Here is a 13436-nt window from a genome sequence, read left to right on the forward strand (position 1 = left end):
TCACATCGTTTTAATCCTACATATTAAAACATAATATTACGAACAAAATAATATAACCAATACTTAAAGGACAGTTAAAAGTTTTAAAAACTAAGATAAATAATGATTAAATATATGTAATTTTGAATTGAAAGCATACGTATATGTGTATTTTCTTTTCCAAGTAGCCGTTGAGATACCTTTATTAGTCTCAAAAAGTTATTACTACTATATTTGGTTGATCAGTAGTACCCGATATTATTAGCGGTAAGAATCAATCGTGGGCCAAAAAGTTGACTTATAAAGAAGAAATTAAATGTCCTACAGTAAGTATATATTGATTTGTGATGTTGATTGTAATAATTAAACATAAGCAGCTTTTAAAAAAGATTAACAAAGGAATAAGGGGGGGGGGGGGGGGGGGGGGGGGGGGGGCTTTTAAAAAAATTTTGTTGGTTTCAAAAATTTTAAAAGGTATAAATGGTGATTATTTTAAATAAGTAATTGTTTAGCCACAAAAATTTAGATCAAAAGTTGTTTGTCATTATATCTACAGTATTTTTGTAGTGATGTATTGTAGCCCACAATTTGTTTGAAAACTCTATTAAAGAGGTGTTAAGGGTTTAACACATTCTCATATTTGCGAACTTCACAGTTTCTAGCTGTGCTACTATATAATATCATTAGTAGGTAAAATAATAAATGTCGACGTTGTTATTGAACCGCCAGTTAGACGGTGGTGACCTTCGGTCACCACTCGTCTCTCCGGCATTGAATGAGTATAATTATTCGAACCCAAAAAAAATAACAATGGATGAAATGTTGGAGAAGTATTGCGGGGATTTCGGGTTGTGGCAGTTGAGACACTTAGTGTTAGCCAGCTTGGCTTGGTTTCTGCAAGGTGTTCATGTCATGGTCATGCTGTTCGCGGATCGCGAACCAGCATGGCGCTGTTTGACGAGCCATGCTGGTTATACTCCTTGCTCGACAGCAGGGAGTATGTGTGGCCTCGAGCCTAGCTCGTGGGAATGGTTGGGTGGAAAGGGAAGTTCTACGAGGTCGGAATTCGGATTGGTATGTGGAGACAAGTTTAAGGTTGGACTTGTCCAGTCTATATTTTTTGCTGGCTGCATGATCGGTACGTACTTCTTCCTTTTTCTTTTCGTACACTGCCACTTAATTTTCAGTCGATGTAATTGAATATAGCCACTTTCATATAGTCGAAAAGTGAATGATATTATTATGAATCAATTGTTCCACATTAGAAAAATAATAGAGAAATGCTAAGGGAATTATAAGTCAAATAAGTTCTCCCTCCTATTAGATTAGTATTTTAAATTGTGCTCTCCCGTTTGATTTATAACTTGTCTTTGAATTATTTGTTTTCTTATTTCTCTCTCTTTAGAAAAGAATTTAGGCGGTTCTCCAAAATTCATTAACTTTCACATAGATCATGTGTAGGGAACCCAACCCAACAATAATAAAGTAGTCTCATGAACAGTGGTAGAACTGGTATTTGCTCGAGCTTTGTTACCCCTTTTGATAAAGGTTCGAATCCTCCTAGGCATATATAATAAAGTTTTTTCATACACATTTGGTCAGATATGAATTGAGTAAAAATGCTTCTAACCCACTTTATCTCCTAAAATAAAAAACTTAAAACTTCTATATCATAACAATTTGACTTTTTTCCCATTTTTTTAAAGTTTTTTCTTTTTAATTTTTTTTCTCTCTCTTCTATATATAGCCTCTAGTTTTCTTTTTTTTTTCTTTTTTTTTTCATTTTCTTTTTCTTTCTCTCTCTTCTATTTCTATCATTTGTTTCTTTTTTTTATATTTTATATTTTTTTTATTTTCAAAGAACATGATTAAGTCGAGTACAAATTATGAATGATGACTGAGATATCATAACCATTCAGAATATTTGTATTCATCATCATTTTTTTTCTTTTTCCTTTTTCATTATTTTTTTCTTTCTAATTTTTTTTGTATTTTTTTCTTCAATTTTTTCTTTACGATTTTTATCTCTATTCTATCTCTAACTTCTACCTCTTTTTTTTTTCTTTATTGTTTTTTTTATTTTTGGTTTTCTTCTTTTTTTTTTTAATGATAACGAAAATACCATAAGCGCATATTGGTTTATATTCGCCGAACATTTATAATTTTTATAAGTACACTCAAGTGGACTCCACCTAATGAACAAAATACAGAGATAGTATCCAGAAAGATCTTGGAATTACATTCGCCAAACCAAATATCTTTAGCAGTCGCAAGAAGTACAAAAATCAAGGTTTCTACGTACTTCTTGCCTTGCCTTACCTTGAGCTCCTCGCTTCGTGCCTTACTTCTGCTCTAACGAGAACTCTAAGATGAGGGAGTTATAAGTCGGATTTGAAGCTGGAATTTCCCATAAATCGAAGGCTATGTGGATCCTTAGCCATATAAGAAATGGAATAAAGATGGACCGAGCTTACTTAATACAATTGTATATTTGTATTAGTTTTTTAGACTTCAAGCTCATATTTGTATTTTATAGTTTGCACCGTCATATATATTTTATATAATTCACACTTATATTTTATATATATTGATACAAATTATATTTTATTGATATAAATTGAACAATACAAATAATAAATTTATTTGAAATATATAGTATGATACAAATAAGTTTAAAGTAAAAAAATTTATAAAATATAAAATGAAATGATAAAAAAAAAGTTGAGGAAAAGAATATAAAAAAGAAGAAAAATGACAAAAATGACGAACCAAGAATGAAAAAGGTGGAAATGGAAATACAACAAAAAATGAAAAAGAAAAAAAATTGATGAAAAATAAGAAAGAAAAAAAGTGTAAGAAACGAGTAAAAAATAAGTGGAAAAAAATAAAAAAAAAATGAAAACGAAAAAAAGCAAATTAAAGGAAAAAAGAAAGAAAAAATAGTAAATTAAAGGAAAAAAGAGAAATAAAAGATAGAAAAAAATAATAATAAAGGGGAGAGACTATATATAGATTATATTTAATTGATAAGAGATGATATGAATTGTATAGACTAAATGGGATAATTAAAAATTTATATTTATTAACTCATGTAGGTCTCAAGCGAATACGAATGATGAAAAAAAATAAATACAAAAAATTTTTTTTAAAAAAAAATAGATGAAAAGATGAGAAAGAAAAAAAGAAATTATAAGAACGAGTAAAAAATGAAAAAACAAAATACAAAAGAAAAAAAATAAATTAAAAGAAAACAGAAAGAAAAAAAAAAAGAAACTAAAAAAGAAGAAAAAAATAAAATTTAAAGCATATGTGGTGATATATGTGTTTAAATGGGTATCTATATTTTATTCATTTTATCTATATTTGTATGAACTTTTAAAATGAGTTGAAGTCCATATTTATCCATTTGAAATATGAGTAATCCAATTCAATAAATATAAGTTAAATAAAATTATTTTATAAATATGAACTGAAATTGCCATCTAGTTGTACTCATCAGGGATAATACTATACATTCCAGAGATCATGTTTATCACCTATTAGATGATCCATCATTCTGTTCTTCCACGACAAGGATCCTTTTCAAGGAACAAGCCTTGTGATGAAAAAGACCCACTTTGATATTAATTGGAAGAAACTAGCAAAAATTCCTTATCTTAAGGATCCAGGTTCCTTAGGTTCTTTTGGTTGGGAAATAGTTATCTCGGAATAATTAATCGTAGGATTAGTTATCCCGAAATTACCCAGATATCTTATCCCATCATGCATGTGGATAACTCAGTACTATGGTGTAAATGATGAGATAAGTTATCCCGAAACTACTTATCCCTTATACCTCACATCAAACGACCTATAGAGTTTTCGTGGAAAACCTCCTTCTCAGGAGAATAAAAACCACAACCTACGATATGCATGAATATTCCCAACCAGTATACTACTTCAAAAACAGTGTAGATAACAGAGTGAGTAAACTCAAGAAATTTGTCAGTCATCAAAATAATTCATGTAAACAGCAAAATATGCACATGACTCCCAACAGTGAGAACCCATAAATTACAAGTTATCTATGCTAGTCGTTGAATCTGATAGATATAGTTTTTATTCTTTTTTTTTTAAAAAAAACAATAAACAATATCTTGTACCTACTCTGAAAAGCTATGTTGTTCGGACTCGTAAAAAATGTTAATGGATGCGTGCCGGATTCACCAAAAGTAGTGTAGTTTTAAAGAATCCAATTCTGGTAAGGCATGGAAAGTGAAGAGCCCGTGCAACTTAGCTGAAAAGTAAACATGCCCAAACAGGGGCAAAAAATTGAATGTTTGCACCAAAGTCAGTAATGAAGCCAAAACATGTGTGAATGACACATATAATTGTCACTTTCGATACAATAAACTTTAAGACGAGTTGAGAAAATATGGTAACGCTTTTAATTTTTTACTTTCGATACAATAAACTTTAAGACGAGTTGAGAAAATATGGTAACGCTTTTAATTTTTTTTTTCAGGTGGTGGGGTATTTGGACATTTATCAGATTCAAAATTGGGGAGGAAAGGCACCCTTGCAACGGTTTGCATATTGGATGCCATTTTTGGTATTCTAACAGCATTCTCATCAAATTATTCGACCTATGCCTTGTTCCGATTTCTCACTGGTTTAAGCGTTGGTGGTACTGGACTTAGTGCTTTTGTTCTTGCTACTGAACCCGTTGGCCAATCGTGGCGTGGCGTAGCTGGAATGTCCACTTTCTATTTTTTCTCTATTGGAATAATCGCTCTATCAGCCATTGCTTATTTCATCCAACCATGGCGCGCTCTCTACATTGCTTCTTCAATCCCATCGGTCATTTTTGTAGTCTTCATACTTCCTTTCCTCCACGAGTCACCACGTTGGTGCCTCGTTAGAGGAAAAGTAGACGAAGCCATGAAAATTATGCAGAAAATCGCCGTATCAAATGGCAAAAGTAACATTCCTGATGATGTTATTCTCGCCCTTGATAGTGAAGTGAACGAAAGCGTTCCTTATTCTCAATCTGATACCAATAAAGACGCGGTAAATGGATCAATTTTAGATGTACTAAGGTCTCCTATCACCAGGATTTGGTTTTTCTTAGCAGTGACTATTAATTTCCTTTGTTCTGTTGTTTATTACGGGTTAAATTTAAATGCTGTCAATCTCGGAACTAATTTATACCTCAACGTTGCCCTTAACGCGGTCTCTGAAATACCCGGTTATTTTTTAACTGCATTAGTGTTGGACAGGTTCGGTCGCAAGTCATTAGCCATAGGGACAATGTGGTTCAGTGGAATTTTCTGCTTAGGCGGAAGCTTATTGACAAGTACTAACGGGGCTTGGAAAGTGGTCCGCATGGTATGCGGACTGCTAGGGATATTTGGAATCGCTGGTACTTTCAATTTATTGTTCGTGTATTCGATGGAGTTGTTTCCGACTGTTGTGAGAAATGCAGCATTGGGATGCGTGAACCAGGCCGTGCATTTGGGGGCAATTTTAGCGCCGATCGTGGTGCTTTTAGGGGGCACTGTACCGTTTGCTGTGTTCGCGGCATGCGGAATTGCAGGAGGTTTTTTGGTAACGTATCTGCCAGAGACATTGAACAAGCCACTTTATGACACAATGGATGGGCTACAGGAAGCTGAAGCAAAACCTGGCTTCGTAGCTTAATTGGGAGTTTGTTTAATTTAATTTGGATTGACTGAATAAAAGTATCTTTTAAGCATTTTGTTGAAATGTTTTGAGATGAACTTGTAAACAAATAAACAATTAGTTATGTACTTGACTAAATATGTTGGAATTGAAATATAGCTAAGCAATTCAATTACCTTCTTTGTGAGATACTATTATTCTAATTCACATTTATTAGCTACTTAATACAACAACAAAATATCAGTGTATTTTCATATAACGGGATTTGGGGAGGGTAAAACGTACACAATCCATACCACTACTTCTGAAGAAATAGATAGGTTATTTTCTTGTACGTAGTGCTGTTAGTCTACGGATGTTAGAGTTGTGACCCGAATTTTGTTGATTCGGTCCAAAAAGTTTCGCGGTGCGACTCATGGTTGTGATTTTCAATGGGGTCTATGGTGATAGCATAGGGATATGGATCTTATGTTTTTGTGCCTAGGACTTATTTGTATGCACGTATTATATAAGTGCAATTAGTGGGTCGGTTTGATTATTCAGAAATTACGTTGCTTCACATTGTACTCCTCTCCTTTCATAATGAAACCTCCTCTGCCCATAATTTTTCCCGCAAGGATTTCCACGTAAATCTATATGTTCTTGTTTTCTTTCTGCTTGTGATTTGCTTTATTTCTGCCTGATTTCTAACAACGGAGAAGAATGAAAGTAGTCGTCTTGCTTCTTTTCTTTGAATTCGCGTTGTTGATGTGTTTGCTGAAAAATTGATTTCTATACAAAAGTTAATTGATGTTTCGAAGACACTTCATTAATTTAACGTGCTAATTTCACGTTAAAGATTATGACATCTTGTTTGTTCTATATTAAGCGTCATAAATCTAGCCTCATTTACTAATGTTTGGGTGCATTTTTTTGTTCAACATTCTCATTATTGATCCCTAATTACCTTCAAGCTGATGATCGATCCCATGTTTCTTTTTTTTTGGGTAATACTCCCTCTATTTCGGAATAAATGAATTGTTGGGGGTATTTATTGGTGTTTCAAAATAAGTGAATCATTGCATTTTTTCCAAATTTACCCTTATGATTTGACAACAAATTAACTTTTGAAAAGGTATTACAAGGTCAACTTTTTTTTTTTTTGGGATAAAAATAGAAAGTTGTGTTAAATTTATGTCTTTAATGTTTTTCTTAATCTGTGTGTCAAAATCCAACAATTCTTTTATTATGAAACAGAGGGAGTAACAAATTAATGATTTTCGTTAGAATATAGTATGTAATAATTCTTCTGCAAAGAATGCTCAATTGACCGCACTTCATATTCGATAAATTCCGAATAATAACAAAAGCATTTGTGTTAGAATAATAGGGAAATAAAATAAAAATAATGACACTAATAATTTTACATAAAAATCCTTTTAAATAAAGAAAAAACCACGGATTAAGAGGAAGAACTGATAACCCTCTTTGACTCCACCTTTCCTTTACAAATTATTTTTTATCACATGAAAGACCTCACTCAGTAACATCAAAATACTATATTAGAAATCAGGCCTCTTCTTGACTTTTCTCTAACTAATAAATATAAGTTAGACAAAAGCATGCATTAATTTTGGACTAAAGAATTTCCTGCATTATGATTACAGAGAGGCGAACCCAAGATTTAAACTTGACGAATGCACCTCTATATTTAAATATAATAATTAGTTGTGTCAAAGTTCGACATACAGTTCTTTGAAAACTTGTTAATTATAGTAATTTATAAGTAAAATTTTAATATTATTGAATATCATTAATTAGATTTAACATGACAAAAGTGTGTTATTCACCGTATTTAAATTCAACGCACTATCATATTTTGAACAATAATAGAAAGCTTTTGAAAAATATGAAATTCGAGAGATTTGTTTGCCAGATGGTTGCAATGGGTAACGTTCGATTTAAACCTATCTCGAACTTTAAATTGTTAATTTTTTAAATAAAAAATAACTCAATGATCAAAAGATTAAAGAAAATAAATATTACTATATTGTATAAGATAGGGAGAATATCTACCTTTTGAAGTTGGAGAGAAACTTGTATTTTGAAATAAAATAAAAAATAGGTCAATAATATCCATAATACATAAAAGGAAAAAGAAAAGGTGTAAATGGAAAAAGAAGCAAATAAAAAAACGTTGTTGTTGGGGTTCGAACCTGAGCAATCAGGCAAAAAGAACAACTTTCAAGTGGCAACCCCAATCATCTCACCAACCAAATCAGTATTTCTATGGGTGCACGACATATATTTAACGTAACACCCTGATATATATATAGATATGCAAATTATATATACGGAGTTTTTCTCAAGGCTAGCGGGTGCACGTGCACCCCTACACTCAACATCAAGTTACCTACGTACGTACTAATTATGTTATAATGTGTAATTAGCTCGTGAGCAATTGTGTTATTTCTTCATAATGCAGTAAGAATTGGTGAATTATATTGGATTATAATATAATTTTAGCTAATTAATTTCAGTCCAATCCATCCGTTTGAGAGTAATAAATATTCAGCAACAAAAATTGTCCGTCCTAATTCTACGGTCTTTTTCTAGTGACATGTGATACACATTTCGTTTGAAAACTACTGTAATAAAGAGGTGTTGAGAGTTCGAATAGACAATGCAACAAGTACTAAAGAAGTGAATCAGAGTGCTAGGCTGTGTGGTCACAACATATTACAATTAGTAGGTAACATAATAAATGTCATCGGAATTGTCTTCAAACAGCCAATTATACGGCAACCTCTTGTCGCCTCTCCTCTCTCCGGAGGCTATCCCGGAAAAAGTAACGATGGATGATATGTTGGAGAAGTACTGCGGAGAGTTCGGGTTGTGGCAGCTGAGACACTTAGTGTTAAGCAGCTTGGCTTGGTTGCTACAAGGTATTCATACTTCGGTCATGATCTTTGCAGATCGCGAACCAGCATGGCACTGTTTGATGAGTCACGCTGGTTATACTACTCCCCGCTGTCCTACGACAGCAGGGAGTATGTGTGACCTCGAGCCTAGCTCTTGGGAATGGTCGAGTGGAAAGGGAAGTTCTACGATGTCGGAATTCGGATTGATATGTGGAGACAAGTTTAAGGTTGGACTTGTCCAATCTATATTTTTTGCTGGCTGCATGATCGGTACGTACTTCCTTCCTCCTTTTTTCCCTTCACAATTTGTCACTTTTAGCTGTTGTAACCGGAAAAAAATTACTTTCAGAAATTTTACTACCAAATTTTTGTTATGATTGGGCAGAAAATAAGCAAACCACAAGCAAAGGAAAAATATGAACACACAAATTTACGTGAAAATTCTTGCGGAAAAAACCACGGGCAGAGGCAGAGGAGGTTTCACTATAATAGAGAGAGTACAATGTTGGAGATGATAGTCTCAATTTCGTGTATTTCTGAATAATACGAAACACTTATATAATACGTATACGTGCGTACAAATAGGTCCTAGGCCCAAAAATATAAAGGTCCACCACAACCTAATCCCTGCGTTACCACCAATGATCCCATTGAAAATCACAAACATGAGTCCTACCGCGAAACTTTTAGGGCCGGATCAACAAAATTCGGGTCACAACTCTTAACATCTTTTTAAAAAATCCCTTCCTTTTCTATCTGGATATACTTCACTTGAGCCTCTTTACCTCTCTGAGATAGTGATAAAGTCTGCCTACACTTTGTCCTGCTCAGACTCACTTATAAAATTTTACTGGGCCTGTTGTTGTTGTTATAGAAGAAATTAACCTTCATATATAGTATTGACTGGTACTTTTTTTCTTTTTTGAAAAAAGTCGTAAAGTGGAATGTGAAAGATACTTTTACCTGTTTTCCATTCTTTCAATTTTTTCTTCTCTTATTCTTGTACTTTTTAAGAAGAATTTAAATAAAGGGGGATATAGTGTTCGAATGCATCAACACACAATGTAGAAGTTGATTAAACAGTTGATCACTGTTACATTGATCATTGTTCATTCCAGAAATTAGTTACGTACTCATCAAGTACTGTTTGATCCATTAGTTAGTTACTCGATTAGTTAGTTGTAAAACTTATTGAGGATTAATTAGCATGTGAGAAGATATTTTCTGATTATTAGGCTATGAAGCTCTGAGCAATGCTCTTGTTGTATATAGTTGTATTCATTTTTTAGATCGATAAAATTCTCTCTCTACTTTTGCACCTCCATACCTCGGAGATCATCAATGGAGGTCTTCGATTGTGTGCTTGTTTTCACATGTAGGGTGTTTGGTGCATGTTCCCTGGAACTATGGTCGAAATATACACACTACATATCAGTGTATATGTTATGTATAATAAATATACATATAAGTTCAGTATCAAGTATGCATAAACAATGCACTTAGTACATAATTGTAAATTAAATGACTGGATGGTTCAGATTCCATAATATCGATTTTAAAATTGATTTTCAGGTGCGGGAGTATTTGGACATTTATCAGATTCAAAACTGGGGAGGAAAGGCTCCCTCGCAATGGTTTGCATCTTGAACACCATTTTTGGTATTCTAACTGCATTCTCTTCTGATTATTCAACCTATGTCATGTTCCGATTTCTCACTGGTTTAAGCGCTGGTGGCACTGGCATTATTGCTTTTGTTATTGGTACTGAACCCGTAGGCCAATCCTGGCGTGGTGTAGCCGGAATGTCACCTTTCTATTTTTATTCTACTGGAATAGCCGTTGTATCCGCCATTGGTTACTTCATCCAACCATGGCGCTCTCTCTACATTGCTTCTTCAATTCCATCGGTTATTTTCGTTATCTTTCTACTTCCTTTCCTCCATGAGTCACCTCGTTGGTACCTCGTTAGAGGGAAGGTAGACGAAGCCATGAAAATTATGCAGAAAATCGCCGTATCAAATGGCAAACCAAACATTCCTGATGGCATTGTTCTTGCTCTCGATAGTGAAGTGAACGAAGATGTTCCTAATGCTCAATCTGATACCAAAGAAGCGGTAAAAGGAACAATATTAGATGTACTAAGGTCTCCTATCACGAGGATTCGGTTTTTCTTAGGCGTGGCTGTCAACTTCTTTTCTTCTGCTGTGTATTACGGGTTAAGTTTAAACGCTGTCAATCTCGGAACTAATTTGTACCTCAACGTTGCCCTTAACGCGGTTGCTGAAATGCCAGCCTACTTGTTATCAGCATTCGTGTTGGACAGGCTTGGTCGAAAGCCGGTAGCTATTGGGACAATGTGGTTCAGCGGAGTTTTCTGCTTAGCAGGAAGCTTAGTGAAGAGCACTAACGAGGCTTGGAAAGTAGTCCGCATGGTATGCGGACTGCTAGGAATATTTGGTATCGCTGGTACTTTCAGTATATTGTACGTGTATTTGATGGAATTGTTTCCGACCGTAGTGAGAAATGCTGCATTGGGATGCGCAACACAAGCCGTGCAACTAGGTGCAATTTCGGCACCCATCGTGGTGGTTTTAGGGGGCGGGGCACCGTTTGCTGTGTTCGGGGCGTGTGGAATTGCAGGAGGTTTTTTGGTAACGTATCTACCAGAGACACTGAACAAGCCACTTTATGATACAATGGATGGACTACAAGAAGCTGAAGCAAAATAAGTACACTTTTAAGCATTTGTTTAAGTGTTTTGAACTGAACTTTTTATGAAAATAAATAGTTGGGTTTAGCTATAAATGGTGAAATTGAAAATAAGCTCTTAAATGTATTTGGTAAAAAAAAAAAAGTTGTAAAACATTATTTGGTACTTATTATAAATGCAGAGTAAATGCTAGGTAAAATTGTTATTGAAGAACGCAGAAAGCGTTTTAAATAGAGTTACAGAGAAATAAGAAGACTCCTAGACAAACACTACTAACATAATGAAGGCAGTATCCTAAACAAAGTAGGATTGCTGAAACAATAATATTTACTGAACTAAACTATGAACTGATAACTGAACTAACTAAACAGGGGTTAATCGTTTTGTGCCAATACGCCCCCTCAAGTTAGACGAAGGGTCACTAAGCCTAACTTGGATAGATTTTGCTGAAAAGCAGGTTTAGGCAGTGCTTTAGTGAGAGTATCTGCTAGTTGATCGGCACGATGGATATGAACAACCCGAACCTTTTTGGCCTCGACATGGTGGAGAACAAAGTCAAAATCCACTGCAGCATGCTTCAAACGACTTTGAAGAACTGGATTTTTGCTCAAGAATGTGGCTCCAAGATTGTCACAATAAATAGTAGGCAATTGATGTACTGGAAAGCGCAACTCAGTGAGGAGATTGGTAACCCATATGGTTTCAGAAAAGGCATTGTCCACTGCCCTATACTCAGACTCAGTGGAGGAGCGAGAGACAGTATTCTGTTTCTTCGATGACAAGCTAATTGGATTGTGACCAAGGAACAGGATATACCTAGATGTGGAAACTCTGTCTGCAATGTCCCCACCCCAATCTGCATCAGAGTATACATGTAGATTGAAGTCCTTAATAGGAGTTACACGTAAGCCTAGTTGGATGGTGCCACGCAGGTAGCGAAGAACACGCTTCACAGCTTTCCAGTGAAGGTCTGACGGTGCTTGCATAAACTGGGACAACTTATTCACTGCATAGGCAATGTCCAATCTAGTGAAAGATAGGTATTGAAGCCTACCTAAGACTCGACGATAGCGTGTCGCATCAGTCAAATGAGTACCATCAAACAAAGTGAACAACTCAGTTGCACTCATTGGCGTGGAAACACTTGTGCAGTCGGTCATCAGGATCTCATTCACATAGTTTGCTTGGGTGCGAATTAAACCATAAGAGCTGTGTATCACTTCAACACTTAGAAAGTAGTGAAGATTCCCCAAATCTTTAATTGAGAATTGAGAGGCAAGGGAAGCAATGACCTGATCGACACTTGAAGTGTTGCTCCCAGTAATAATAATGTCGTCTACATATACAAGGACGAACATTGTCTTACCTAGACCTTGTCTGACGAGTAGTGAGGCATCAGATTTCATTTTATCAAAGCCTATAGATGAGAGATAACCTGTGAGAGCATTGTACCACGCCTGTGGGGCTTGTTTCAAGCTATAGTTTGCCTTGCGCAGCCTACATATATGAGTTGGTTTGTCATCATTAGTGAATCCCGGAGGTTGTGCCATATACACCTCCTCTTCCAGGTTGCTTTGAAGGAATGCATTGTTGACGTCCAACTGACGAAGTTGCCAGTTATGGTGAAGTGCCACATAGAGGACGATTCGAACAGTGGTAGGCTCTACGACTGGACTGAAAGTTGCATGGAAGTCAATGCCCAGCCTTTGAGTGAATCCTTTCGCAACTAACCTCGCTTTATATCTATCAATAGACCCATCCGCATTCCTTTTAATCCTGAAAAGCCACTTGCAGGAAATAATATTTTTGGTTGGGTTAGGAGGAACAAGTTCCAAAGTTTGGTTCTTAATAAAAGCATCAAGTTCCTGTTTCATAGCTTCACGCCACTCAGGATGTTTTTGTGCTTGTTTAAAAGTAGTGGGTGTGATGGTGGGCTTCACTTTGGCTAGGTAATCAAAAATTTATTTTGGTTTAGTGATGTTGTTTTGGGATCGGGTGACAACACGGGTATGAGGAGAAGGACATTTAAGCGGTGAGAGAGGAAGATCCGGTTCACGAATAGGACTAGCTGGTTGATGGACCATGGGTGTAGGTAGAATTTTGTTCCTACGATGATAAACGAGGAGGGGACGCGGGCTTCAATTTGAGTTTGTAGGTATGTGCGTTGATATATTTGTAGGGAGGTC

The 13436-nt window shown here is 35.2% G+C and overlaps 2 protein-coding genes across 2 annotated transcripts; both read left to right on the forward strand.

Annotated features, from left to right (window-relative positions):
• Positions 1 to 374: 374 nt before the first annotated feature.
• On the forward strand, positions 375 to 5815 carry LOC107878735 (organic cation/carnitine transporter 4). Its single transcript, XM_016725839.2, has 2 exons — positions 375 to 1117; positions 4484 to 5815. The coding sequence occupies exons 1-2, from the start codon at positions 682 to 684 to the stop codon at positions 5656 to 5658; spliced, it is 1611 nt and encodes a 536-aa protein (XP_016581325.1). The 5' UTR covers positions 375 to 681; the 3' UTR covers positions 5659 to 5815.
• A 2428-nt stretch (positions 5816 to 8243) lies between these two features.
• Positions 8244 to 11463, forward strand: LOC124900134 (organic cation/carnitine transporter 4-like). The gene is made up of 2 exons (XM_047415621.1): positions 8244 to 8810; positions 10113 to 11463. The coding sequence occupies exons 1-2, from the start codon at positions 8384 to 8386 to the stop codon at positions 11267 to 11269; spliced, it is 1584 nt and encodes a 527-aa protein (XP_047271577.1). The 5' UTR covers positions 8244 to 8383; the 3' UTR covers positions 11270 to 11463.
• Positions 11464 to 13436: the final 1973 nt, after the last annotated feature.

Source organism: Capsicum annuum, chromosome 7 (genome assembly GCF_002878395.1).
Source record: "Capsicum annuum cultivar UCD-10X-F1 chromosome 7, UCD10Xv1.1, whole genome shotgun sequence".
NCBI classification, from domain to species: Eukaryota; Viridiplantae; Streptophyta; class Magnoliopsida; order Solanales; family Solanaceae; genus Capsicum; species Capsicum annuum.